The 25,298-nt window shown below is 68.0% G+C and overlaps 3 protein-coding genes across 5 annotated transcripts in view; 2 read left to right on the top strand and 1 right to left on the bottom strand.

Annotated features, from left to right (window-relative positions):
- The first annotated feature begins 1,137 nt into the window (after positions 1 to 1,137).
- PEAR1 (platelet endothelial aggregation receptor 1) lies at positions 1,138 to 10,988 on the top strand. 2 transcript variants are annotated; one of them, XM_067313169.1, is made up of 22 exons: positions 1,138 to 1,217; positions 2,905 to 2,997; positions 3,098 to 3,202; positions 3,339 to 3,439; positions 3,543 to 3,635; positions 3,753 to 3,999; positions 4,588 to 4,711; positions 4,794 to 4,930; positions 5,079 to 5,291; positions 5,399 to 5,573; positions 6,193 to 6,313; positions 6,419 to 6,582; positions 6,701 to 6,803; positions 6,886 to 7,032; positions 7,134 to 7,262; positions 7,794 to 7,922; positions 8,013 to 8,228; positions 8,313 to 8,410; positions 8,490 to 8,601; positions 8,821 to 8,889; positions 9,409 to 9,606; positions 10,750 to 10,988. In XM_067313169.1, exons 2-22 carry the CDS (start codon positions 2,906 to 2,908, stop codon positions 10,899 to 10,901), a joined length of 2,925 nt encoding a protein of 974 aa, XP_067169270.1. In that variant the 5' UTR covers positions 1,138 to 1,217; position 2,905; the 3' UTR covers positions 10,902 to 10,988. The 2 variants fall into 2 exon arrangements, with proteins under 2 accessions (XP_067169270.1, XP_067169271.1); XM_067313170.1 differs by lacking the exon at positions 7,794 to 7,922.
- A 1,047-nt stretch (positions 10,989 to 12,035) lies between these two features.
- LRRC71 (leucine rich repeat containing 71) lies at positions 12,036 to 16,963 on the top strand. Its single transcript, XM_067313174.1, has 15 exons — positions 12,036 to 12,153; positions 12,371 to 12,487; positions 12,689 to 12,829; positions 13,289 to 13,364; positions 13,588 to 13,662; positions 13,967 to 14,035; positions 14,206 to 14,365; positions 14,503 to 14,586; positions 14,685 to 14,771; positions 14,997 to 15,101; positions 15,350 to 15,458; positions 15,544 to 15,632; positions 15,712 to 15,820; positions 16,026 to 16,147; positions 16,233 to 16,963. Exons 1-15 carry the CDS (start codon positions 12,057 to 12,059, stop codon positions 16,347 to 16,349), a joined length of 1,557 nt encoding a protein of 518 aa, XP_067169275.1. The 5' UTR covers positions 12,036 to 12,056; the 3' UTR covers positions 16,350 to 16,963.
- The window catches only part of ARHGEF11 (Rho guanine nucleotide exchange factor 11), a 34,067-nt gene continuing 25,727 nt past the window's right edge, over positions 16,959 to 25,298 (bottom strand). For both annotated transcript variants that reach the window (XM_067313167.1, XM_067313168.1), the window contains exons 22-41: positions 24,882 to 25,011; positions 24,538 to 24,717; positions 24,254 to 24,301; positions 23,487 to 23,674; positions 23,219 to 23,365; positions 22,609 to 22,688; positions 22,351 to 22,476; positions 22,124 to 22,241; positions 21,548 to 21,726; positions 21,383 to 21,458; positions 20,916 to 21,083; positions 20,582 to 20,669; positions 20,345 to 20,446; positions 20,168 to 20,250; positions 19,825 to 20,067; positions 19,412 to 19,729; positions 18,491 to 18,583; positions 17,784 to 18,031; positions 17,480 to 17,666; positions 16,959 to 17,396 (exon numbers count right to left, since the gene is read on the bottom strand). In XM_067313167.1, the coding sequence (XP_067169268.1) occupies positions 17,347 to 17,396; positions 17,480 to 17,666; positions 17,784 to 18,031; positions 18,491 to 18,583; positions 19,412 to 19,729; positions 19,825 to 20,067; positions 20,168 to 20,250; positions 20,345 to 20,446; positions 20,582 to 20,669; positions 20,916 to 21,083; positions 21,383 to 21,458; positions 21,548 to 21,726; positions 22,124 to 22,241; positions 22,351 to 22,476; positions 22,609 to 22,688; positions 23,219 to 23,365; positions 23,487 to 23,674; positions 24,254 to 24,301; positions 24,538 to 24,717; positions 24,882 to 25,011 (2,852 nt within the window). In that variant the 3' untranslated portion in view covers positions 16,959 to 17,346. The remainder of the gene's footprint in view (positions 17,397 to 17,479; positions 17,667 to 17,783; positions 18,032 to 18,490; positions 18,584 to 19,411; positions 19,730 to 19,824; positions 20,068 to 20,167; positions 20,251 to 20,344; positions 20,447 to 20,581; positions 20,670 to 20,915; positions 21,084 to 21,382; positions 21,459 to 21,547; positions 21,727 to 22,123; positions 22,242 to 22,350; positions 22,477 to 22,608; positions 22,689 to 23,218; positions 23,366 to 23,486; positions 23,675 to 24,253; positions 24,302 to 24,537; positions 24,718 to 24,881; positions 25,012 to 25,298) is intronic.

The following is a 25,298-nucleotide window of genomic DNA, read 5'->3' as shown; positions in this document are numbered from 1 at the left end:
CTGGGATGGCGGGTGATGTATAGCCAGGGATTCTGGGATGGCGGGTGATGTATAGCTGGGGATCCTGGGATGGAGGGGTGATGTATGCCTGGGGATCCTGGGATGGAGAGGTGATGTATGCCAAGGGATCCCGGGGTGGAGGGTGATGTATAGCCAGGGATTCTGGGATGGCGGGTGATGTATAGCCAGGGATTCTGGGATGGCGGGTGATGTATAGCCAGGGATCCTGGGATGGAGGGTGATGTAGAGCCAGGGATCTGGGATGGAGGGTGATATATATCTGGGGATCCTGGGATGGCGGGTGATGTATAGCCAGGGATCCTGGGATGACGGGTGATGTATAGCCGGGGATCTGGGATGGAGGGGTGATGTATAGCCAGGGATCCCGGGATGGAGGGTGATGTATAGCCAGGGATTCTGGGATGGCGGGTGATGTATAGCCGGTGATCTGGGATGGAGGGTGATGTATAGCTGGGGATCCCGGGATGGCGGGTGATGTATAGCCAGTGATCTGGGATGGAGGGTGATGTATAGCCGGGGATCCCAGGATGGAGAGTCATGTATAGCCGGGATCCCTGGCGCAGGGACGATCCGGCGCTGCCGGGCCGGAGCCCCGGGCTCTGCTCGGCGCCGCCAGCAGATGTTGCTGTTAAGCCGAAGGAGGCCGCGGCGCTTCCCTCGACGGCGGCGGCGGCAGGGAGCCGCGCGCTGCCTCCGGCCCTGCTCGCCCGGCCCCGACGGCGGGGGGGGGGGGGCGTCGCCGGGAGCGGGGGGGCAAGCGGCGGTCGGCGCCGGGGTCCCTCGGCGGGGCGGGCGGGCGCGACCTGCTGCCCGTCGGAGGGCGGCCGTGGGGCGCCCGCTCCGCCGCGGGGCAGGTCGCTCGTCCGTGGGGAGCCGTCGCGGGGGACGGGGACGGGGACGGGTCAAGAGCGCGGGCCGGTGCGGCGCGGGGGGGCCCTTCCCCAGCCGGGAGCCGTGCGCCGGTTGTTGTTCCAAACCTGCTGGTTTCTCGCCAGAAAAGGGAGAGGGAAAAAAAAAAAAAAGAAAAAGAGAGAGAGAGGGTTTTTTTTGTGTGTGTGTGTATGTGTTTTTTTTTTATCCCTTTTCCGCAGCCATCTCCTCGTCCAAACTTCCTGACAGCGGCTCCGGCCCTCCCTCCCCTTCCGACGGCCGCGCCGCGCCTCCTGCGAGCCCAGCGCCGGCGGCCCCGCGGCCAGGTGAGTGTCGCGGCTGCGGGCGACGCCGGGGCGACCGGGGCGGGGCGGGGGGGGGGAGAAGCGGAGCAGCCCCGGGGCCGCGGCGGGGCGGGGAAGGGGGGGGTGGAAAAAGCGCCGGGACCGCGGCGGGTTGCAACGGGGGCGAGATCCGAGGTGCCCTCGGCGGCGGCAGGACGCCGGGGCCCCCCCCTGCTCCGCGCCCACGTTTGAGCGCGGCCGGGCGGTTGCGGCGATGCCGGTGCGACCGGGGCCGCTGCCGCTGCCCTCCGGCGGTTTCCGCGGCTCCTCGCTTTTCCTGCCGGCTCCGCGCTCGGCTCGTCCCCGCCCCGCCGAAAAGGCCTTTTCCGCGGCGAAGGGGGGGGGGGAGTTTCGGGAACCGGAGGGAAACTTTTTGACTAAACGTTTTTTCCATCAGAAAAAAAAACTGTCGCAGTTGCGGGAGCCCAGGGGTCACTCGGGGCGAGCGCAGGGAAGGGGGGTTCGGCCCGGCCGGGAGGAAGCAGCAGTAAATCCAGCTGCGGGAATCAGGAAGCCTCTGTTTCCTCCTCCTTCACACGTGTATTTACTGGAGAGCCGTGAACCGCCCGTCCCCGTAAACACGGGCCCGGCAGGACCTTGCGCCTCTCGCTGGATATTGCAAAAGCCCCTGTCCGGGGGCCCAGGAGTCCGGGTTCCCAGGCTGAGCCGCCCCCCCCGGCCCGGCGCTGCTGGCAGCGCCGGCGAGGAGCATCCATCACGCCATTGAGCAAGAACACGGCGGATCCAGGAGACGCAACTGCGAATAAATAGTGGAAATCACTGAAACGAGGCCCCGCGGAACGGCTGCCAGGTGCCGGCGAGGGCCCCCCCGGCCCTTCTCCTCCTCCGGGAGCGGGATTTTATCCCGGCCTCGGCAGAGGTGCCGGGGGCCTGGGGTGTCTCTGGATGCCTAATTGCTGGGGGCGGCTAACGAGAGCTGTTTCAGGGCCGGGGCGTCCGTCCAAGGCGTATCGCCGCGGGTTGGAGCGGCTGGGAAGGGAGCAGCCGGAGCAGGCACCCGGAGACGGGCCGAGCCGAGGGGGCGGCTGGGGGAGAGGAGGGCAGCGCTTTCCCACACTGCGTCCGGCTGCTCCCCGGGATGCTCCGGGGCTGTTTCCTGTTCGCAGCTGCTGAGCGGAGCCGGCCCCTGTGTCCCACGGTGTCCGGGGACAATTCCCAGGGTTTCCTCTCCCGGCTTGTCCGGAGCCGAGCCGTGCTGTCCCACCAGAGGAGCGGCCGCGTTTTGGGGCCGAGCGATGCCAGGGCGGCGGGAACAGGGACCGTCGCGGCCCCGAGGCCGCGCGGACGGACGGAGGCGCCTCCCTTCGCCCCAGCTGGATGCGATTAGGGGGCCGCGATCTGGCCCGGAGCATTTCATCCGATGCCGTGCGAAGGAGCCGGCTGCGGGGGCGGCTCGGCTTGGCTCCCCCTCCCCGCAGGGGAGCCGAGCCGGCCCTGATGGCTCGCAGACGGGGCCGTGCCTCAGTTTCCCCTTGGCACGCGTCGGTGCGGGGGGAGCAGCGGCGGTTCGGGCCAGGACGGGGGCTGCTCCTCGGCACGGAGGAATGCGGCAGCCGCCCCGCGGAGAGGCCGGGCCCCGCGCCGGGGGCGGCGGGTGCTGCCGGCTTCGGCTTCGGCTTCGGCTGACCGCGGCTCTCTCCCCGCGCAGGATGGCGCTGCGGGCCGCGGCGCTGGCGCTGCACGCCTGCCTGCTGGCCGCTCTGCACCCCAGCGACCCCAACGTCTGCAGCTACTGGGAGAGGTAGGGCTGGGGATGGGGACGGGGGCGGAGGGGGCCCAGGCGTCCTGCGGGACCTGCCCTCCCCCCCCCCCCCCCCAACGCCGCCTCCTCCCCTCGGCAGCTTCACGGCGGCGGTGAAGGAGTCCTACGCCAAGCCCCACGTCGTGCTCTCCGCGGAGCCCTGCGCCGGGGCGCTGGGTTTCCCCCAGCCCTGCCCGCAGCAAAAGTGAGACCCCCCCCCCGGACCCCCCCCCGTCCCATCCCGGGGCTGCGGGCGGGCTCCTGCTGCAGGGAGTCCCCACGGATAACGGTGGGGCTGGAGCGGGGCGTTCAGGCCACTCGTCCCCCCCCCACCCCGGCAGGATCGCGTACCGGACGGCGTACCGGCAGGCGGTGCGCACCGACTACAGGCGGCGATACCACTGCTGCCTGGGCTACTACGAGAGCAGGGACGCCTGCGTCCGTGAGTGGGGGCGCACCGGGATTGGGGGGGGGGGGGAGGAATGGACCCCCCCCCCCCCCCTTGGCAGGGGGCCTCACCGCCCACCCCGGCCGTGTCCCCGCAGCCCGCTGCACCCACGAGTGCGTCCACGGCCGGTGCGTGGCTCCCGACCGCTGCCAGTGCGAGCCGGGCTGGAGAGGCGCCGACTGCTCCAGCCGTGAGTGGGGTTTTTGCAAGGGGAGGAGGGGGGGGAGCGCATGGGCGGCCCGGACGCCTGGGCCCCCCCCGCCGCGGTTGACGGCGGAGTGGCGCAGGCGGCTCTGTCCCGGCGCAGAGTGCGAGGAGCGGCGGTGGGGCCGCGGCTGCGAGCGCCCCTGCGCCTGCCACCACGGGGCCCCCTGCGACCCGCTGAGCGGGGCCTGCGCCTGCCCGCCGGGCTTCGCCGACCCGCTGTGCCGGCAGCCCTGCCCGCCCGGCGCCTACGGCCCCGGCTGCCGCCTGCCCTGCGCCTGCCGCGGCGGCGCCGCCTGCAACGCCACCACCGGCGCCTGCCTCTGCCCGCCGCAGCTCGCCGGCCCCGCGTGAGTACCGGCCCCACGGGGCTCCCCTCCGGCCGCCGGCGGGCACCAGGCTCCGGCATCCCTGGAGTGGGGATGCCAGGGCTCCGGCCGCTGGCGTGCACCACGGTCGGGCACCGTGGAGCGCGGATGCCAGGGTTCCGGCTGCCGGTGTGCACCAGGGTTGGGCACCCCTGGAGCAGGGATGCAGGAGCTCCGGCCACTGGCGTGCACTGGGCTCTGGCATCCCTGGAATGGGGATGCCAGGGCTCCGGCCGCCGGCGTGCACCGGGCTCCAGCACCCCAGAGCAGGGATGCCAGGGCTCTGGCCACCAGTGTGCACCGGGCTCCGGCACCCTGGAGCGGGGATGCTGGGACTCCGGCTGCTGGCGTGCACCAGGGTCCGGCACCTTGGAACGGGGATGCCGGGGCTCTGGCCACCGGTGTGCACCAGGGTTGGGCACCCCTGGAGCAGGGATGCTGGGGCTCCGGCCACTGGCATGCACCGGGCTCCAGCACCCTGGAACGGGGATGCCGGGGCTCTGGCCGCCGGCATGCACCAGGCTCCGGCACCCCGGGCATCCCGGCCGCCCGCTGACCCTCCCGCCGCAGCTGCGACATTCCCTGCCCCAACGGCACCCAGGGGACGCCCTGCCCCACCGCCTGCCCCTGCCAGCACGGGGGCATCTGCCACCCGCCGGGCTCCAGCACCTGCTTCTGCCCCCCCGGATGGATGGTAGGTGGCCGTGCTGCAGCCCTCCCCCCCGCCTCAGTTTCCCCCCGGCGTCGGGCAGCGCTGACCCCGGCACCCTTCGCAGGGGGAGATCTGCTCCACGCCGTGCCCCCCGGGGCGCTTCGGGCCCGACTGCCGGGGCGAATGCCGCTGCCACAACGGCGGCAGCTGCGACCCCGTCAGCGGGCAGTGCCAGTGCGCGCCGGGCTTCACCGGGGAGCAGTGAGTGAGACCCCCCCCCCCCCCAGTGCTGCTGGAGCGGAGCTTGCTCCGGCCTGGCATGCAATGAGCTGCACGGTCTCAGCCTGGAGCCAGGAGGGCCAGGACCCCCCCGTGGCCGGTGGGGGGACGTGCCGCCCGCCCCGCGCAGGTGCCGGGAGCAGTGTCCCGCCGGGAAGTACGGGCAGGACTGCCGGGAGAGCTGCGACTGCGCCAACGGGGGCCGGTGCTACCACGTGGACGGGGCCTGCCTGTGCGAGGCCGGCTTCCTGGGGGGCCGCTGCGAGGAGCGCCGGTGCCTCGAGGGGCTCTACGGCCTCCGCTGCGAGAACCGCTGCCTCTGCCACCCCCAGCACAGCCAGAGGTAGGCCGACCCCCCCCCCCCCCCCGCCCCGGACGCCTGGGCCCCCCCTCTCGCGGGGCCGGTGGGGCCTGATGGGTTTGGGTGTCCCCCCCCCCCCCCCCCCGCAGCTGCCACCCGCTGCTCGGCGAGTGCCTTTGCCGCCCGGGCTGGGCCGGGCTCTTCTGCAACGAGAGCTGCCCGCCGGGCTCCTTCGGCGCCGGCTGCCTGCAGCCCTGCCTCTGCCTCAACGGCGGCACCTGCGACGGGGCCACGGGGCGCTGCCGCTGCGCCCCCGGCTACACGGTGCGTCTCGGCCCCGCCGCCGCGCCCGGGCGCGGGGCAGGGGTGTCCCCGGGGGTCGCTTGGGGGTCTGGGCATCCCTGGGGATCATTTGGGGTCCTGGGCATCCTTGGGGGGAGCACAGGGGGTCTGGGCATCCTTGGGAGGAGCAGGGAGGTCTGGGCGTCCCTGGGGGTTACTTGGGGGTCTGGGTGTCCTTGGGGGGAGCACAGGGGGTCTGGGCATCCCTGGGGGTTACTTGGGGGTCTGGGTGTCCATGGGGGGAGCACAGGGGGTCTGGGCATCCCTGGGAGGTCTGGACATCCCTAGGAGGAGCAGGGAGGCCTGGGCATCCTTGGGAATGGCTTGGGGGTCTGGGCATCCCTGGGGGTCACTTGGGGGTCTGAGCATCCATGGCAGGAACAGGGAGGTCTGGACATCCCTGGGGGTTACTTGGGGGTCTGGGCACCCCTGTGAGGCCGGGGGTTGGGGGGGTCACCAAGTCGGTCACCAGCACCAGGAGGCGGGGGGGGGGGTTGCCCAGACTCCTGGGTCCTTTCCCCAGCCCTGGGGAAGGGTAGGGTTGGGGGGGGGGGTGTGGGGCTTGCAGCCCCCTCCCCAAAAGCCTCGTGCACCCCCCCAGGACGAGCACTGCTCCTCCCTGTGCCCCGCCGACACCTTCGGGCCGAGCTGCTCGGGGCGCTGCTCCTGCCGCAACGCCGTGTCCTGCTCCCCGCTCGACGGCGCCTGCTCCTGCAAGGAAGGTGGGTGGCCGGGAAGGGGGGGGGGGAAACGGGGAAAGGGGGGGGGGGCGCATCCCACCTCCCCCGTCCCCACCGTCCCCACTGTGCCGTCGCCTCGCCCCGCAGGCTGGCGTGGCGCCGACTGCTCCGAGCCCTGCGCCGCCGGCACCTGGGGCCCCGGCTGCAACCGGAGCTGCGAGTGCGCCCACGGGGCCGCCTGCAGCCCCCGGAGCGGCGCGTGCAGCTGCGCCGCCGGCTGGCGCGGCCCCCGCTGCCGGCAGCCCTGCCTGGTGAGTGCGGGGGGGGGGGACGCACCGGCATGCACCGGCATGCAACAGGATGCAACGGGACAGGGGGCTGCCCCGGCGCTGACATCCCGGCCTTTTTCCCCCCCCTTCCGCCACCCAGAACGGCACGTTCGGCTCCGGCTGCAGCCAGCAATGCTCCTGCGCCCATGCGGCCGGCTGCGACCCCGTCACCGGCATGTGCCGCTGCCTGCCGGGATGGACAGGTAAAGGAGGAAAGTAGGGGGGGGGGATGGATGCTGGCATGGGGCCTTTGGCCTTCATCGCTCCTCCTCCTCCTCCTCGCAGGGCCGCGGTGCGAGCGGAGCTGCGAGCCGGGTTTCTGGGGCCAGGGCTGCAGCCAGCCGTGCGCCTGCCGCAACGGAGCCGCCTGCTCGCCCCAGGACGGGTCCTGCACCTGCGCCCCGGGCTACCGCGGCCCCGCGTGCCAGCGCCGTGAGTGCCGCCGCGGGGACGGGGACGGGGACGGGGACGGGGGAAGGTTTCTCCCGGCGGCTGAGTCCGGGCAAACTCGCTTCACCCGCCCGTGCCCGCAGCCTGCCAGCCGGGCCGCTACGGGAAGAAGTGCGCGCTGGCCTGCTCCTGCGGCAACCGCTCCTCCTGCCACCCCGCCGACGGCTCCTGCCTCTGCGCCCCGGGCTGGACCGGCGGCGACTGCTCCCGCCGTGAGTGCCCTGTCCCTTGTGCCCTCTCCCTCGTCCCTTGTGCCCTGGCGCCGGCGGGGGGAGGCCTGCCCCGGGCCCTATGGAGCCATACGGTGCCAGGTCTGCGGAGCCATATGGACCTGGATCAGCCCCAGATGCTATGGGGCTATATGGATATGGGTTTTCCCTGGGCAGTATGGAGCCATATGGTCCTGGATCAGCCCCAGATGCTATGGGGCCATATGGATCTGGGTCTGCCCCGGGCAGTATGGAGCCATATGGTCCCAGGTCTGTGGAGCCATATGGACCTGGATCAGCCCCAGATGCTACGGGGCCATATGGATCTGGGTTTTCCCTGGGCTGTATGGAGCCATATGGTCCTGGATCAGCCCCAGATGCTACGGGGCCATATGGATCTGGGTTTTCCCTGGGCTGTATGGAGCCATACGCTCCCAGGTCTGCAGGGCCGTATGGACGGGGGTCGGCCCCAGGCCCTACGGAGCTATAGGGTGCTGGGCCTGCCCCCGCCCCACGCCCCGCTGTGCCCGGCAGCCTGCGCCCCCGGCACCTTCGGGCTCCAGTGCGCCCAGCTCTGCGAGTGCCCCCCCAACGCCACGTGCCACCCGGAGAGCGGGACGTGCCAGTGCGCCCCGGGCAGGATCGGGCCCCGCTGCGAGCCTGGTGAGCGGGACCGGGGGGGGGGGGGGCGGCAGGCGCCGGACGCCTGGGCCCCTTCCGCAGCTGACGGCCCCTCTCGCCTCCGGCACGCAGCGAGCCCGGAGCAGCCCTACACCATCGTGCCAGCCCCGGCGGCAACCTCCGGCTCCCTGGGGCTGGTGCTCAGCCTGGTGGCCCTGGCCGCCTTGCTGGTGGCCGCGGTGGCCGCGGCAGCCTGCTACCGCCTCCGGCAGCGGGGCAAGGAGAGCCGGCACCTGGCGGTGGCCTACGCGGCCGGGCGGCCCGACGCCTCCGAGTACGCGGTGCCAGGTGAGCGGTGCCGGCGCCGGCGGTGGGGCGGCCGCGGCGCGGGATCGCCCGCCGCTCCGGCTCACGGGCCGGCTTCTCCCGCAGACGTGCCGCCGGCCCCCGCGCACTATTACTCCAACCCCAGCTACCACACGCTGTCCCAGTGCACGCTGCCCGTCCCGGATGGAGCCGCATCCCGCCAGGTACGGCATGGCACGGCACGGCATGGCATTGCTGCCGCCACCGGCAGCGCCGGCTCACCCGGCCCCGTTTCGGCCACAGGTTCCTGGCGGGCAGCTCTTTGCCGGCGTGGAGAGGCCCTACGGCTCCGAAGGCAATGCCACGCTGCCTCCGGACTGGAAGCACTACGGGGCACCGGCTCGGGGACGGAGGGGTAAGAGGGAGCTGGGGTTGGAGCAGGGCGGAGGCGTCGGGGCGCCCGGGTCCCCTCCCCACTCTGCGCCTTTCCCGGGGATTTGCTGGAGCCGGGAAGGTGCTGGGCACCCGGCCTGAGGTGTCGCGTGGCAGCTGGAGGGGGGGTGGGGTGGGACAGGGATCCCCAAATCCGGCCCCTTCGCCTTGTCCCCGGCTCCTACGGCTCCTTGGTTCCCAGGGGGAGGACACCTGGACCGGAGCTACAGCTACAGCTACACCTGCAGCCTGGGGAAGTACTACGGCAAAGGCAGGTGGCGAGGGGACGCGCTGGGATGGGCTGGGACACGGCTGGGATGGGGCTGGGACCTGGCTGGGATATGGCTGGGATACAACTGGGATGGGACTGGAACGTGTCTGGGACATGGTTGGAATGGGGTTGGGACACAGCTGGGGCACAGCTGGGATGGGGCTGGTGCCAGGCTGGGACAGGGTTGGGGTGGGATTGGGATCTGGCTGGAACAGGGCTGGGATAAGGTTTGGACACAGCTGAGATGGGATTGGGACACTGCTGGGAACTGGCTGGGATACGGCTGGGATATAGCTGGGACAAGGCTGGGATGGGGCTGGAACATGTCTGGGACATGGCTGGGATGGGGTTGGGATCTGGCTGGGACACAGCTGGGGCGCAGCTGGGCTGGGGCCGGGACACGGCTGGGACATGGTTGGGATGGGGTTGGGATGCGGCTGGGACCCAGCCGCTGGCTCACGCCGGTGCTCCCGGCGAGGGGAGCCCATAACCCGGCGCCCGGCCCCGGCTCGCCCGCAGACTACGGCGCCGAGGGCCTGGGCGCCAGCGCCAGCTCGCTGGGCAGCGAGAACCCCTACGCCACCATCAAGGACCTGCCCGTGCTCACGGCCAAGTCGCCCGAGGGCAGCTACATGGAGATGAAGTCCCCCGTCCGGCGGGAGATGTCCTACGCCGAGATCGGCCTCCTCGAGCAGGCGCCCGGCAGCGCCGAGGAAGGTAGGGCTGGGGGGGGGCAGGGGGGACCCCTCCGTGGCCGCGGTGCTGGGCGCTGCACGTCTTGGGGGAGCCCAGCCACGGTGCAAGGTGCTGCACATCCCCAGGGAAGCCTGGCCACGGTGCAAGGTGCTGCACGTCTTGGGGGAGCCCAGCCATAGTGCAAGGTGCTGCATGTCCCTGGGGGAAACTGGCCACGGTGCAAGGTGCTGCATGTCCCTGCACGACCCTGGGGGGGCCCAGCCATAGTGCAAGGTGCTGCATGTCCCCAGGGGAGCCTGGCCACGGTGCAAGGTGCTGCATGTCCCCGGGGAAGCCTGGCCATGGTGCAAGGTGCTGCATGTCCCTGGGGGAGCCCAGCCACGGTGCAAGGTGCTGCATGTCCCCGGGGAAGCCTGGCCATGGTGCAAGGTGCTGCATGTCCCTGGGGGAGCCCAGCCACGGTGCAAGGTGCTGCATGTCCCCGGGGAAGCCTGGCTGTGGTGCAAGGTGCTGCATGTCCCCAGGGGAGCCCGGCTGTGGTGCAAGGTGCTGCACGTCTTGGGGGAGCCCAGCCATGGTGCAAGGTGCTGCATGTCCCTGGGGGAGCCCGGCCATGGTGCAAGGTGCTGCACGTTTTGGGGAGCCTGGCCATGGTGCAAGGTGCTGCACATCCCTGGGGGAGCCTGGCCACGGTGCAAGGTGCTGCACGTCTTGGGGGAGCCCAGCCATAGTGCAAGGTGCTGCATGTCCCCGGGGAAGCCTGGCCATGGTGCAAGGTGCTGCATGTCCCTGGGGGAAACTGGCCACGGTGCAAGGTGCTGCATGTCCCTGCACGACCCTGGGGGGGCCCAGCCATAGTGCAAGGTGCTGCATGTCCCCAGGGGAGCCTGGCCACGGTGCAAGGTGCTGCATGTCCCCAGGGGAGTCTGGCCATGGTGCAAGGTGCTGCATGTCCCCGGGGGAGCCCGGCCATAGTGCAAGGTGCTGCATGTCCCCAGGGGAGCCTGGCCATGGTGCAAGGTGCTGCATGTCCCCAGGGGAGCCTGGCCATGGTGCAAGGTGCTGCATGTCCCCAGGGGAGTCTGGCCATGGTGCAAGGTGCTGCACGCCGCCCCGGGGGGGGGGGGGGGATCCATCCCTTACAGCCTGCTCCTCTCCCCGCAGAGATTTGCCCCGCGGGGGCAGAAGGCGCCTCCCCCGAGGCCGCCCCCAACCACTACGACTCGCCCAAGAACAGCCACATCCCCAGCCACTACGACATGCCGCCCGTCCGCCACTACCCGCCGTCCCCGCCGCTGCGCAGGAAGGACCGCTGAGGGGCCCCGGCGTCCGAGCGCCTGCCCACGGAGCGGCGCCGCGCCGCGGGGACGAGGCACCCGGGGACGGCGCGGCCCCCCCCGCCTCCGACCCGGGGCCGTGCGGGGACCGGGGCGCCCCGGCGGGGCTCGGCCCCCCAGGACCGGCCCCGAATCGCGGGGCGCCGGCTGTAAATAAAGGCGGTTGTTGGTGTCGCGTGAGCCGGCGTCACGTTGGGACCAGTAAAAACCCGGTGATGGGACCAGGAAAAGCCCGGTAATGGGACCAGTGTTGGGACTAGTAAAGGCAACGTTCTGGGACCAGTAAAAGCCCAGTAATGAGACCAGTAAAAACCCAGTGATGGGTCCAGTAAAAACCCAGTAACGAGACCAGTAAAGGCCCAGTAATGGGACCAGTAAAAGCCCAGTAACGGCTCAGTTTTGGGACCAGTAGAAACCCAGTATCGCACCCAGGAAAGGCCCTGTGTTGGGACCAGGAAAAGCCCAGTAATACGCCCAGTAAAGGCCCAGTAAAGACAGTAACAGGCCCATTAACGGCCCTGTTCCGGGCCCCGCATATACCCGGTCATGAGCCCAGTAAAGGCCCAGTAATGGGACCTATTAAAGCCCAGTAACGAGACCAGTAAAGGCCTGGTAATGGGGCCAATAAAAGCCCAGGGATGGGACCAGTAAAGAGCCCAGTAAAGGCCTAGTAATGAGGCCAGTAATGATGCGGTGATGGGACCAGTAAGGGCACATTAACGGGGTCAGTTATGGGCCAGTTTTGGGCCCAGTGATTGACCCGGTAAAGGCCCAGTTAGGCCCCAGTTCGGTGCAGCGCGCCCCGCCCCTCCAGGCCCCGCCCCCTCCTCCGGCCCCGCCCCCCGCGCCGCTGTCGTCACCGCGGAGCCCCGCCCCGTTGCCATGGGGACGCGCGGGGCCGCGCAGGCGCCGCGGAGCCAGGTGCGAGCCGGTCACGCCGCCGCCCCTCCCGCCCCGTTTTGGGACGCCCCTGTTTTTCCCCCCCCTCCCTCCCCGTTTGGGGACCCCTCACCCCAGAGCCCCCCGCCCCCGGAGCCCAGGGATCCCCCCTTTACCTCCTACAGGGCCCCCCCTGCTCTGCTGTCGTCCCCCCCCCCCAAACCCCCCCGCAGCAGCCCTCGGAGCCCCCCGGCCATGAGGAAGAAGGGGGAGCGGGCGGCCAAGGAGAAGGCGGCGGCGGCCGTCGAGGAGGAGGCGAAGAGCGCGGCGAGCAAGGCCGAGCAGGGCGAAGGTGATGCCCCCCCCCCCCCTCGGCCCTGGCGGGGGGGGGGGGTCGTTGGGGGGGGGCGGGTGGGGGAAGGGGAGGCTGCTGGGGGCGGTAGGGGGGGGTCCCAGGACCGACCCCCCCCCCCCCCCCCGGCGTCCCGACCCGCTGCCTGCGCTGGGGGCCGAAGCCCGGGGCCCGCGGCGGGCGCTGCCCTCGCTGCCCCGTCCTGCCCCGTCCGCAGAGGAGTACCAGTGCACGGGCCTGCTGGAGCAGGACTTCCACGAGCTCTGCGCCCGCGCTGGCCTCTCCCGCGTCCCCAAAGTCACCCTCCGGCCCTCCCCGACCGCCCCCGGAGCCGGTGAGTGCGACACAGGGGAAACAGGGGGGGGCTGCGGGGTGGTGGAGAGCCGCGTGCCTGGAGGATGCTGGTTCCCCGGCCACCGGGACGTTGCTCCTTTTTGCCGGCCTCCCTTGGCTCCGCGCGTGTGTGTGCTGGCTGGGCTCGGTGCTCGCAGTGCCCTTCTCTGCTCCGAGTGACCCGTTTCCCTCCGACCGGCAGAGGAGAGCGAAGCGCCGGCCGGCAAGGACATCCAAGCCCGCCTCGCCCGCATCCAGAACAAGTACGGCTACTTCCAGCCCTGCATCCAGGTGGAGATTGAGCACGACGACCCCAAGAACGTCCGCGAGATCTTTCTGCGAGGTGAGTCTGCCGCCAGGTGCCCCGATCCCGCCTCGTGCTGCCCGGGAAGCCTGAACTCACTAGCCAGGGGGGATTTGGGGAGCCAAAGCGGTTTCAAACTGAAAGGCGTGTTGGGCTTGCTGGCTGCAGCAGGCGCTCTTGTCCCCCTGCCTCTGTCCTCTCACTACGTGGCGGGCCCCAACAAGCCACGCTCGTGGATTACAAGGCGACCCAGGTTGCAGCAGGGTCAGCAAGAGCTCTTTAAACAGCAGGTTCCTGAAAGATGGGTCGTGTTCCAACACGCGGAGCAATCAAGAGCTCCCGCTGGCTTCAAGGGATGAGGCGCTTCTGATTATTAGAGCTTGCCAGACCCTACAGAGCCGTGCCAGTGCCTTCCGCACCTCCTGGGAGGGCAGAGACCCCATTGGGATGCTTTTCCCTCTTCCCGTACTGTTTCTTTGATCTTCTTGTCTCTGGCAGGCTGGAAAATTGAAGAGAAGATGCTGGGCATCTTGAGCAAGTGCCTGCCCGCCCTCGCCAACCTGCAGGCTGTGCAGTGAGTGCGGCTCCCCTCCGGGTCTGTTGTCCGACTCCAAACGCGGGAGCCGGGGCGAGGGCTGGAGGGCAGAGTAGGGCAGGGATGCATGAGGTGTGTATTCCTGGCCTTCCCGCTCCCAGGCCGTGCCCCCTCCGTGCCTCAGTTTCCCCCTCCGGGGAGGGCTGAGATCCCTCCCTGCCAGTGGGTTCAGGCTGCGGCTGATACCGCTCGTCTCCGGCAGCCTCTGGAAAGTCGGCCTGACGGATCTGCTGCTCCCCTCGCTGATTGCTCTCCTGACGAGCTGCACCAACCTTCGGTAAGGGAGAGCTTCCCTGCAGGGGCTGAGGCCGGATCCGACTGGTGGGTTCCCTTTTGTGCTTTGGGAAGGAGTCCTGAATATTATCCAACCATAGCTAATTAAGTATTTTGATAGTTGTGGAAGCAGATGAAAGAATGGGGGTGCCAGGGCCTGGATCATTAATCACGGACACGTTTCCACACCCGAGCTCCTGGGGTGCCCCGTCCCACAGCGTCCGTGCGGCTGTTAACAGCCGTTTCAGGCTGAGGTGCCGTGTGCCGGCGTGGGGCTGTCAGCGACCTGGCGGGTTTTGCTTCCTCAGGACGCTCAGCCTGGAGGGGAACCCCTTGCCTGAGCACTCCTTCTACAAGCTGATGGGGAACGAGAGCACGTGAGTCCCCCGTCCGAGCAGGGTCGTGGCACACGGCGGGTCAAACGTGGCCTGGACGGGTTGAACCGGTGTCCCCAGCCCCAGCTGGAGGCGGTGGGGTGACTCCTGCCTGCCGCAAGGCAGCAAAACCGCAGAGGGGAACTGAAGCCTTGTCGCCGTCCGACCCGCAGGCTGGCCCACCTCTCACTGCGCAACAACGACATCGGCGACGCGGCCGCCAAGCTCATCGGGCAGAGCCTTTCCACGCTCGGGTCCTCCAACCGCAGCCTGGTCTCCCTCGTCCTCAGCTTCAACCACATCTCGGACGTGGGAGCAGGCTACATCGCGGAGGTGAGGAGCCGGAGGGCTGGGCGTTGCAGACGAGGGAGGATTTGGAGGATCAACAGGGTGCTGCTCTCTGCACCCGCTGCGTCTCGGCAACGGCCCGGCCGGGCTGGGCTTTCCTCGACGTGATCTTGGCCCTCCAGGGCTTGCGCTTGAACCGCTCCCTGCTGTCCCTGTCCCTGGCGCACAATGACATCGGAGACGCTGGGGCCCTCAGACTCGTGGAGGTGGGTCCCCCTGCTGCCAGCCTCCCCGCCCTCACGGCCGCCCCCGTCCCCACGCGAGCCCGGAGCGCACGCCTGGCCCCGCTGCCGCTCCGTGCCAGGTCCTGGCTCCCTTTGCGCTGACGCACGCCGAAGTGGTGGAGAGGAGGCGGCTGCTCCTGAAGGAGGCACTGGAGCAGCCCTGCAGGGTGAGTGCCGGGGCGCACCTGCCCCCTCCCCGTTTCGGGTGGCACAGGGGGCTTTGCGGGTGCCTTCCCTCTCCTGGCCCTGGGCAAATTGTAGCATTAAGCAGGAAATATCCAGGAAATGGGCCGCTTTATGGAGCCTGGTCCCTGGCCCTCCGCCGAGGGGGGTCTCTCGTGGCGCCGCCAGTGCTGCTCGCGGCCCTGAGCCCCCCTCTCTTTCAAACCCAGAAACACAGCGAGATCAAGAGCGACCGTTCCTGGAGCCTGTCCAGCAGCATGACGGTGGACAAGCTGCCAGCAGCCAAGCAGAACAGAACCGTGGCCAAGAAGAAGGTGAGGAGGGTGGGCGGGTGGGTGGTTAACGCAGGGCTCCTGGGTTAGCGGGAGCTGTAAATGGGGACTCAGGGCTGGCAGAGGGCAGAGCAGAGTGGCACGGAAAAGGGAAGCGCACCCGCTGCTTTGGCTGGGGGTGGGCAGGGCCTATGTGTGCCTCGGTTTCCCTATCTTTCCAAGGGGTTGACCAGGTGTCTGTGGGGAGCCGGGGGGGCAGCAGGGTCCATCGGCACCTTCGGCTCTTTCAGGAGCTGCTGCGGAAGGAGAAGGGGCAGCCGGGTCCAGGCGGCATCAGCAGGGTGAGCAGCCTGGCCTCCCTGCCCGGGCGGAAGGAGGACTTCAAACAGACCAAGAAGTGTGAGTGAGGAGGCGCCAGGGGGCATCGGGGAGCGGCGGGGCTGGGCCCGGGCTCAGCGCCCTCCCCGCTCTGCCCTCCCCGCAGCGACCGCCCCGCCGGACCCCAAAGCCGCACGCGCCAAGGGCGTGAAACCGAGCAGCAAGGAGAAGCAGAGCCCGACGATGGAGATGGAGGTGAGGGACCCCGGGACGTGGGGGGGGGGGGGCTGCCTTACCCCACCCAACACTCCCTTAGGGGCCCTTATGCGTCCAGGCGCTGCCGCCGGCCGAGACGGTGAACCCGCTGCTGGAGCCGGCCGAGCACCGCAACGGGAAGGTCTTCCTGCCCGGCAACCGGGAGCTCATCAACCTCAACCTTGCCTGTGAGTGAGGGGCAGGGGGGGTGGGGGGGAGCCCCTGCGGCAGGGGGCAGGTCCCGGCTTGTGGAGCAGCGCCGGTCGCGGCCCCGCACGCGTGGCGCTCGGCTCGGCCGCCCCGTTCGCCTGCTGCGGGCACCCAGGCGGCGATGCCCAGCACGGATCATGGCAGAGCAAAAATCCCCGACCGACGGGCGTCTTCCCTCCCCAGACAACCGCATCACGGAGCGAGGCCTCCAGGCCTTCCTGGCCCTCGTGAAGGAGCAGCAGCAGAGGAGAAAGGTGCCGGCAGGGGCCAAGGGGAAGCCGGGGCTGCTGCGCCTGTCGCTGCAGGTGAGTGAGGGGCCTGCGGACGGCCCCGGCGCTGCTGCTGGGCAAAACCAGCCTCCCCCCGCCTCGTGCCTCCGTTTCCTTGCAGAAGAACTGCTTCCCTCCTGCCTGCGAGGCCTTTGCGCAGCTCCAGGAGCTGCTGCTGCTGCAGGACCCTGTCTCCAAACGCAAGGGCGAGGAGGAGGAGCAGGACATGGGTGCTTAGTGTGGGGCTGTGCCAGGCCTGGCCCGCAGCCGGCCCTCAAGGAACCACACACACACTTACAGGTGAAGAATAGCTCACTTCTTGCCTTTTCTTTAAAAAAAAAAAAATTCTTTAACATCGAAAGGAAGAAAATAAAACAGATTATACAGCATCGAACAGCAACCAGTCAGTCTTGGCTCTATTATATATAATATATATATCAGACCCCCCCCCCAGCGCTGGCCTTGCCTTTACACGCGGAAGGGGAAGGTTGGAGAGGGCAGTCGCCCCTTTTCCCCGGCTCCGCGGGGAGAGGAGACGGCGCCGTGCCGCCCGCCCTCCCCGGGGCTGATTGATTGATTGATTGTCCCCCCGTGCAGCCGGAGCGCAGAGCACCCCGGGGCGGGCAGGGAGCAGGGGCCGGGGGGAAGGAGACGCGCGGGGGCTGGACCCCGCTGCCCCCGTCCCCTCGCGCGGGGCCCGGCCAGCGCCGGGAGCCGGCTGCCCTCCGGCAGGCAGGGCGGGCTTAGTGGTAACAGCCTTTTTCTTACAACAGCAGGGGCAGAGATGCGGTGGTTGGTTATTTACAAGACGGATGCACATACATACATATTTATAGTCAGCGGGGGGGGCGGGGGGGCCGCAGCACGGAGAGGAACAAAACAAAGTGCATTTATACAGACTAGATCCAGCTCTCGCGGCCGGGGGGGGGCGGAGGGGGCCGAGCCGGGGCTGCCATGCGAGGGGTTGGGGGGCGCCTGCTCTGCGAGGCCGTGGGGCGCGACGGGGGGGAAGAGCGGGTGTCCCGGCCGCCAGCCCCGCGGCGAGGACCGAACGCTGCCCCTGCGCGCTCCAGGCCTGCTCCCACCTTCCAGTTTAAGCCCCCAGCGGTCCAGTTCGAGGCTCCCGCTGCCCTGCCCGGGCCAGCCCCAGCCCGGGGGGGGGTGCAGGGGGCCAGAGCGGCTGTCAGGCGGCTCCGGCTTCGAGCGATTCTGGGGGAAGACACCCCCCACCGCCGCTAAAGGGCGGCGTCGCGAGCGGGGTCCTGCGCGAGGGGGGCCCTGCAGCCTGCAAGAGACGGGGAGAAGCGGGTGAGGGGGCCGGCGAGCCCTGCGCCATGCGGGGCAGCGGGGACCGGTGCCGCCGCTCACCTGGCACGCTGGTCCGGGAACACTGCAGGCTCCGGAGGGAGCGGGACAGGGGGCTGTCGCTGTCGGGGCTGGGCGGCCGCTGGGACCACCCGTCCATCTCAGCGCCGGAGCCCCCGACGGGGGTGGCCTCCGCCGACGAGCTCTGCCCCAGCGACTGCAGCAGCTCGCGATGGGCCGTTTCTACAGCCTGGACGGTGCCGGGGAGAGAGAGAGAGCACAAGGTCAGAGATGGTGGATGCTGGGCTGCGGTCCGTCCCATCCCGTCCCGTCTCCCTGCTCCTGGCTTTCCCCGCTCCTGACTCACCTTCAGCCTGTTGAGCTTCAGCGTCAGCTGCTCGATGGTGCGGAAGATGAGGTCGACGTCGTGGATGGCGCCGGAGGGGGCGGGTGGCTCCGGGGGCCCCTCGGCGGCGCTGGGACCCGCCGGCTCCTCGTCCCCGTGCTGCGGGGCGCCCGGAGAGGCGGCGCCGGGGCTGGGGGGCTGTGCAGGGGCCTCAGGCTCGGTGCAGGACTCGGGCGGCCCCGCGGGCATGCTGACGTAGAAGTAATTGCCTGGAGCAGGGAGCAGAGGCGGCATCAGCACGGCAGGGCCCCGGAGCCCGGGAGCAGGGGACGGCACCGGTGTGCACCCCGCTCCAGCGGTTGCCCAGCACCCCCATGGGGCAGCTTTGGCTGGGCAGGTGGGGAGCAGGTTGTGCCCTCGGTGGCAGGATCTGGCCGCAGGCCTGTTTTCCAGCTTGCTCCGGGCCATGGCTCGTTCCCAAAGCTCGGCTCAGGCCTGGGGATCAGGCAGCAGCCGCCACTGGGGCTGCAATGGCGCTTGCTGTCCTTGGCCATGGGGCCACGTCCTCCTGAGGGACACGGCCCCCCCCCCCCCCCCCCCCGGGGACATGAGGGCACCCCCCCCCCCGCCCAGGTGGGAAGCAGGGACACGGCCCTCCTGGGGACACGGGGACACATGGCAAAGCTCATGGAAATGGGGGAGGAGGGGGTGGGGGGGTGTCTCATTACCATCTACATTAGCTCCGCCTCCTTCCTGCAGCTCAGTTTCTGATTGGCTGCTGCTTGGTGAGGGCGTGGCCTCCTTAGCACCCTCCGCCGGGGCTGTGCACCCCAAAAAGAGAGGGGGGGGGGAAAGGAGAGGGAAGGGGGGGTGAGCCAGCCCCACCACCACCACCCCCCGCACCACACCACCAGCATGCATCAGCACCCCAACACCAGCATGCACCAGCACCCAGCATCAGGAGACCACCACCAGCACCCCAACACCAGCACCCACCATCAGGAGACCACCACCAGCACCCCAACACCAGCATGCACCAGCACCCACCATCAGGAGACCACCACCAGCACCCCAACACCAGCACCCACCATCAGGAGACCACCACCAGCACCCCAACACCAGCGTGCACCAGCACCCACCATGAGGAGCCCACCACCAGCACCCCAACACCAGCGTGCACCAGCACCCACCATCAGGAGACCACCACCAGCACCCATCAGCCCCCCAACACCAGCAGTCAAGGCCCTGCTACCAGCACCCGTGGGGGCCCCTTTGCCACGCAAGGGGTGTGTGTAAGGGGGGGGTGTGTGATCCGCACCCCTCAGCCCCTGCACAAGCCCCCAGCGCCAGCAAAGCTCACGCAGGCAGAGAGACCCCGAACGCCAGCGAGGGGCAGGTTAGGGAGAGGAGAGGGGTCCCGCGGCACCTGCCCCCGCAGCCGGCCCAGGGGAGCCCCCCGCGGCAGCAGCCAGATCCGAGCGTGCGGGAGCTGCGGGGCAGCAGGGACGTCGCATCCTGCCGTGCCCGGTGCAGGAATCGGGCCCCGATCCAGGCTCTCCCCCCTGCACCTCGCGAGCCTGCCCCGCACGCCGGGATGGAGGTGCTGGCTGGAGCCGGCCCAGCCGAGCCAGGCTCTGAGCAGCCCCTACCTTTTCGGACAACTTTGTAGCTGCTCTGATCCTCCGCGGCCGCCGCTGGGCCCATCTCCTCCCTGCTTGCTCTTGGCATCGGCTCCGTTGTGCCGCCCGCCACGCGACTCGGGCCAGGCGCCGTGTCCTCGGCAGGACCGGCCTGGCCCAGGGGCTCCGTCAGCACCTCCTGGGAGGCTGAATCCTGGCTGGAGAGCACCGAGTCCCAGGCCTGGCCAGCACCCCCGATGATGGACGGCGTGGGCGTCAGGTCGTCCTCGGGCTCCGCGTCCCGGCAGGGAAGGAGCCTCCGCAGGATTAGGAGCCGCAGGTTCTCCACTAGGACCAGGGGGACAGAGGTAGTTTAGCCTTCAGCCCTGGCACCTGCTCCCCGCGGACACGCCGGAGCCGGGTGCCGGCCCGGAGGCACTCACCATCCTCCAAGGCCGCCTCGGCCAGCCCTTCCACGAAGACGGGCCCTGGGAGCGCCAGGCGCATGGCGGGCCCCGGGCGCTCTGCTAGGAGAGCGTCAGCCGGCTCCACGCCCGTCTCCGCGGCCAGGGGAGCTGCCGGAGGCTCTTCCTCCCCCTCCTCCACCTCGCTGCTCTCGGCCTCCGGCTCCTCCAGCAGCGCCGGGTGCTTCTCCTTGCCCAGGAGCTCGGCAGGATTGTCGTCCGCTGCGGGGAGAAAGGGAGAGCTCGGATCTGCTCCCAGGCCTGTCCCCAGGAGGGGGCACGGTGCAGGCAGGGAGGGCCGGGAGCCGGGAAGGGAGCTCACCCGAAGAACTCTCCTCTGCCTCTGCTCCGGAGCTGTTGCTTTGGGAGAGGATGGGGGAGACGTCGGGGTCTTGCAGCACCAGGCTACCGAGGACAGAGATGTGTCAGGCTGGAGCCAGGGCCCTGGAGGCATCGGGGACGCCCAGGGCCGGGGTCCCAGCGGGGCCAGGCTGCTCACCCGGAGGGTGCCGTTCGGGTGGGCTCCGGCGTCCTGCGCTTGGGGGGGAAGGTGGCGTTCCTCATGGCTCTCTGCACCGCCTCCTCCAGCACCTCCATCCACCTGCCCGGCCGAGGGAGCACCGTCAGCTCCCCCGGGGCCGGTGCCCCAGCCGCAGCCCCTTCCCCGGCACGTGCTGCCCGTGCCCCTCGCCGCCAGCCCCGTCCCCGCTGACCCGCCGTCCCTGCTAAACCTCACGTGTTTTTCTCGGAGGACGTCAACGCCACCAGCTCGTAGATCTGGGGCCCCAGCTCCGACGTGCAGATAATGAAGAGGGCTCGTTTATCTGCGTGGGGGACACAGAGGGACAGCGACGGCAAAGGTCAGGGCACAGCTAGCACTTTAACCCGATCCCCCGGCATGGCTGGACCAGCCTGGCCGTGATCAGACACAGCCGGAGGACAGGCAGAGGTGACAGAGGACATGGCCCTGCCCTTGCCACCCTCCAAATTACACGGCAGACGCCGAGGGAGGCCAGATCCCCTCCCCACCAGCTCCAGCCCCGTTGGCCCTTTCCGGTCTCCTCCACTACCTGTCGCCACAGAGCGGATGAGCACCGAGCTGAGCTTGAGGACAGGGCTGAAGGTCTGCTTGTTGTCCGAGGAGCCCAGTGCCGTCTTGCTGTGGCATTTCAGCACCAGCTTCTCGTCTTGCTTCTGCAACAGCACCAAGAGGTCTTCGAGGAGCAGCACGTGCAGATCTGGGGTGGGAGAGCAGACAGAGAGGGCAGGCTCAGCCTGAGAAGTGCTCAGGGCTTAGGGAGATGGTCACAACCTCAGGGCGGGCAGGCAGAAGCTCACTCCTGGCAGCAAGGAGGGACAACAGCCCCACTGACACGCTGCCCCAGGCCTGGCTGGCAAAGAGGGGCACAGGATGTCCCCGTAACGCTGTGCCCTCAGCTCAGCTGCTGGGGCTGGGGTCAAAGGCCCAGATCCCAGGGGATGCGGAGGCTGCAGAGGGAGGTCTCCCTGGCTCTCCCGGTTGCGGGAAGGTTCATACCCACAGTCTTGTCCTTGCTGATGCGCCAGGTGAGCGGCCCTTCGTGGATCATGCGTCGGGAGGTGAGGTCAAGGCTCTGCGGGAGTCAGAGGGCAGCAGTGAGCACGGGCCAGGGCAGGGCAGGCCCTTGCTGGCCCCCAGCCGCTGCCTGGGAGCAGTCGCTACCTTGAATTCAGCAGCCAAGGGGTTGTTGGTCCTCTCCAGCGAGGTGGCATCCAGGCGTTTCTGGTAGCCCTCCAGCCGGTGCCGGTTCTCTGCTCGCTTCACCGCCTCGTTGACATACTTGAGGATGTCCCGACACTGGTCCCGGGCTCGGCACAGCTTGTCGTGCTCTGAGGTGCCCGCTGGGACAGGAGAGAGCAGAGCGTGGGTCAGGAGGCAGCGGGACCTGAAGGAGGTGGGTCCCTGTCCAGCTGCAACAGTCTCCCACGCTCACAGCTGCATCCTGGGCACAAAAAGCCTCCAGCCCAGAGCTCCCTGCAGACAAGAGGGAGATTTTTCCCCACAGCACCCATCCAGCCTGACTCTTTCTGCTGGAAATGCAACACATCCTCCCCATAGCCCTGAGATTTTGCCCTAGAGGAAGAGGGAAGAGGCATGAGTCCTGCATTAGGAAGCAATTGCTTTCTGCTAGTCAGAGGACACCCTCGAGATGGGAGCACGTGGCTAAGCAGGGTGAGCGCGACTGGGTGCTCCTGGGAGCAGGCCAAGGTGCCCCTCTGAGCACCTCCTGGCTCCTACCCTCGGTGTGCTTGAGGATATTCTCCAGCAACAGCGGGTACTTGGTCAGGCGCTGCATTTCTGAGATGATCAGGTCCTTGAGCTGCAGGCGCCTGCACTGCGGGTTGCTTTCTGCTTCCTAGAGCAGAAGGAGGAGAGGGTGAAGGCCCGGAGGTGAGATCAGGGGAAGCCAGGAGAGCTCTGGGGTGAGGAACAGCCCAGAAGCGCTGCCCAGGAGAGGGACAAACCTGCATGAAGATCTGGAAACGGCTCTCCTTGCGCTGCTTGGTTTTGATCAGCTCCAGGGCAATGGATTGGTAAGAGCAGAAGTCAGCAGTGACCTGCTGGATTTCCTCTTTGGCCAGGCCATCGAACTAGGGGGAGCAGGGGAGGACCAGGCTCAAGCAGTCACTCCAAACGCATGGCCCATCTCCACCCAGAAGCACGAGAAGATGCCTCTGGGGGTTCTTTCACCCCCTTCCCTCTGGCCAGTCGTCCCTCCTTACCCGAGACAGCATGAGATCCCCAATTTCTTTGATGATTGGTCCTTCTTCCCGGAGCTTCTTCATGGATTCAGAAAGAGAATCTGAACAAGGACAAGAGGATGTGAGAGAGACAAAAAGGACATGTTTAACGGGGTGTAAGGGCCACCTAGCATTCACCCCCACACTGGATGTGCAAACAGCCACATGCTGAATTGTCTGCCTAAAAGTAAGGTATTTCTTGGCTCTCCAACTTGGGTCCAGGGAGGAAGGGCTGTGAGTCAGGCTGGGCTTCAATTACGGCTGTCACAGATGCAACGTGTCAAAGACCGTGACACCAATGCCTGTCCTGAAACTGTACCATGCAAAGGTCTGGTACAGACTGGTCATCCCAGACATGGGCACTGGCAGATCCCAGAAAAGCCAGACTCTGGAGAGCTCCCAGGAGAGGAAAACGGGAAGCCAGAGCAACAAGACAGTATGACACTGTTGGCAGGGATGGTTCAAACAGCTGGTCACCGTGCAGGAACCCAGGGGCAGCCACGGGCTGTGTGGACCACTCTGTGGCCCTGCTGCAGAGGGAGGATTTCCAGGGAAGAGCCCAAAGAAGGAGGGAAGGAAGGAAGAGGCTTACTGTGGATTTCTATCACATCAGGAAGGTTGGGGAAGAGGAGTGCCAGCTCTTCCCGGGATAGCAAGCTCTCCTTCTTCATTCGCTGGTAGAAGAGGAGGTCCAGGACTCGGAGGATCCGGAGATGAGACCCTTCCGTGGCAAAAAGCTCTGTGCAAAAGGCAGGCGGAGGTAGACAAGTCTCCAAGCGAGCTCCGTTGTTCTGCTGTGCACCCTGCCAGGATGCCTGCTCTCTCCGCTGGAGGCAGGAGACGCCGTCGGTGCTCCTTACCGTTTATCACCTCCTGGCGGTCGATCTCCTTCTGCGGCAGGTTGGCCACCACCTCCCGGCTGACCATGTGCTGCCAGTTCTGAGAGTCCAGCTCCGGTTCGAGGTCTGAGAGCTGGCCCTGGTCGTCCTCCAAGAGGTGAGGGAGGAAGGGGTCGACGCCGAAGCCCAGGTTGGGCGACTCGATGCTCCTGGGAGGGTGAAAGGCGGAGGTGGGAGTACTCTGCAGTCACATGGATCCAGCGAGCCCACCCCACAGTGCTCCCAGTACAGCCAATATCTACCTGGGCCCTACTTGGGCTTGAACCCGGGACCTTCACAAGAAGTACAAGCCTCTGACTCTTGAGCTAAAAGACTAGGTCCCCCAGCAGACATCTATATAGGTCCATTAAGCTCCTGTGTGAGACACAAGGGAACAGAGATGCCCCCTAGCCCTAGGAGGATGGAGAGCTAACATTAAACAGCAGAACTGCTTCAAGCCGGAGGGACTCCCTCCCTGAGGCAGCTCCGGCAGCCCTGGCAATCGCCTCCCCTTGTGTTATGTCAAAGCCCAGTTATGGGAAGGGAAAAGCTAGGAAGATACAAATGGAAGGAGCCCCTCTGACCCCCACAGCAAGAGCACGGCCCTGATGCCATGGGCAGGCCGCACACCCCACTCCAGTGGCCCTTCTGCTCTGTAGCAAAACAGCAAGTCCCAGAGATCCCGGCCAGCCCGGGGCTTGGCCACGCGGCGAAGTACGGATGGGAGAGGCAGAGGCTGGGCCACTCACCTGCGTCCCATCTTCGGTGTGTACGGGGGCGTGGGATTCTCCAGCGACCTGGGGAGGGAACTGAGAGTCACCCTTGCGCTCTGAGCAGAGACTGCCCACTCCTCCCTCCGCTGCTCCCGTGGACTAACAGGCTCATCCAAAGCCTTCCCAAGAGGTAGTAATTCAGCCCAAGGAGACCAGCTTTCAGACCCCAGGCAAGGCAGACACCAAAGGGTCCCAGCTCCCTTTCGAAGACCCTTTATACCCAGGTTGTCCCTGCCCAGGGCTTGGTCAGCAGCTCTCACCTTGTGGACAGGCTGGAAGCGGAAGACGATGCCGACTGATGAAGCCTCGTAGCCTCGGCTGCGGCATCCATGTCCACATCACTGCGGGATCGAGGCACGTTTTCTGCTTTCCGAGATTTCTTCATCTCCTCCCGGCCTTTTAAGCTCTCTGAACGGCCCAGCTTGACCTCCGACCGGGAACTGCAGCATGCAAGGCAGGGAGACAAAGCCAAGAACAGTCAGGCTTAGCCCAGAGAGATGGGCAGGGATGTGCCTGCAAACCTGGGACCTCAGCCAGAAGCTGCTGCAAGTCCATCAAGAGCACGGCCTGTGAGTCTGCCCCAGGCCTGTCCCCTCCTGCCTACCTGTCTGACTCCAGCAAATCCTCGGGGAAGCTGCCGGTGGAGAGACGCTGCGTGCCAGGCTCCTGGGTCTCATAATGCTGGTTGTTCTCAAAGTGCTGGATAATGTTCCTCACATTGCCAGGTTTGACTGCTGGGACAAAGGCAACGGAGGAACCCTGGTGAGGCCCGGGCTCCAGCGGCCAGCGCTGTGCTAAGCGGCAGGAGGAGACGCTCGCATTGCCTCCCACCCCGCAGCGCTGCAGCCTCGGCCATCTCCCCCTCGAAGAGCCATCCAGCCGGGGCTGCGGGAAGCAAAGGCGCCAGCAGCATCACTATCGGTTACAAAGGGGGGTTTCCTCAAGGCCATCTGCCACCTTCCTCGGAAAGATGTGCCAAGTGGGTGCTCGTGTCCGGACACCCGAGCACGGGACTGGAACG

The sequence above is a fragment of the Apteryx mantelli genome, chromosome 31 (assembly GCF_036417845.1).
Source record: "Apteryx mantelli isolate bAptMan1 chromosome 31, bAptMan1.hap1, whole genome shotgun sequence".
Taxonomy (NCBI): domain Eukaryota; kingdom Metazoa; phylum Chordata; class Aves; order Apterygiformes; family Apterygidae; genus Apteryx; species Apteryx mantelli.
The sequence above is the reverse complement of the archived record's forward strand: the minus strand, read 5'-3'. Positions and strand labels throughout refer to the sequence as shown.

Bases quoted from the DNA above. Each gene is read 5' to 3' on its own strand.
- PEAR1 (XM_067313169.1), top strand. From the start codon at position 2,906: ATGGCGCTGCGGGCCGCGGCGCTGGCGCTGCACGCCTGCCTGCTGGCC. The intron at 5,574-6,192 runs GTGCGTCTCGGC...GCACCCCCCCAG, and splicing joins GCTGCGCCCCCGGCTACACG to GACGAGCACTGCTCCTCCCT. The intron at 7,263-7,793 runs GTGAGTGCCCTG...TGTGCCCGGCAG, and splicing joins CGGCGGCGACTGCTCCCGCC to CCTGCGCCCCCGGCACCTTC.
- LRRC71 (XM_067313174.1), top strand. From the start codon at position 12,057: ATGAGGAAGAAGGGGGAGCGGGCGGCCAAGGAGAAGGCGGCGGCGGCC. The intron at 12,154-12,370 runs GTGATGCCCCCC...CCCCGTCCGCAG, and splicing joins CAAGGCCGAGCAGGGCGAAG to AGGAGTACCAGTGCACGGGC. The intron at 16,148-16,232 runs GTGAGTGAGGGG...GTTTCCTTGCAG, and splicing joins TGCTGCGCCTGTCGCTGCAG to AAGAACTGCTTCCCTCCTGC.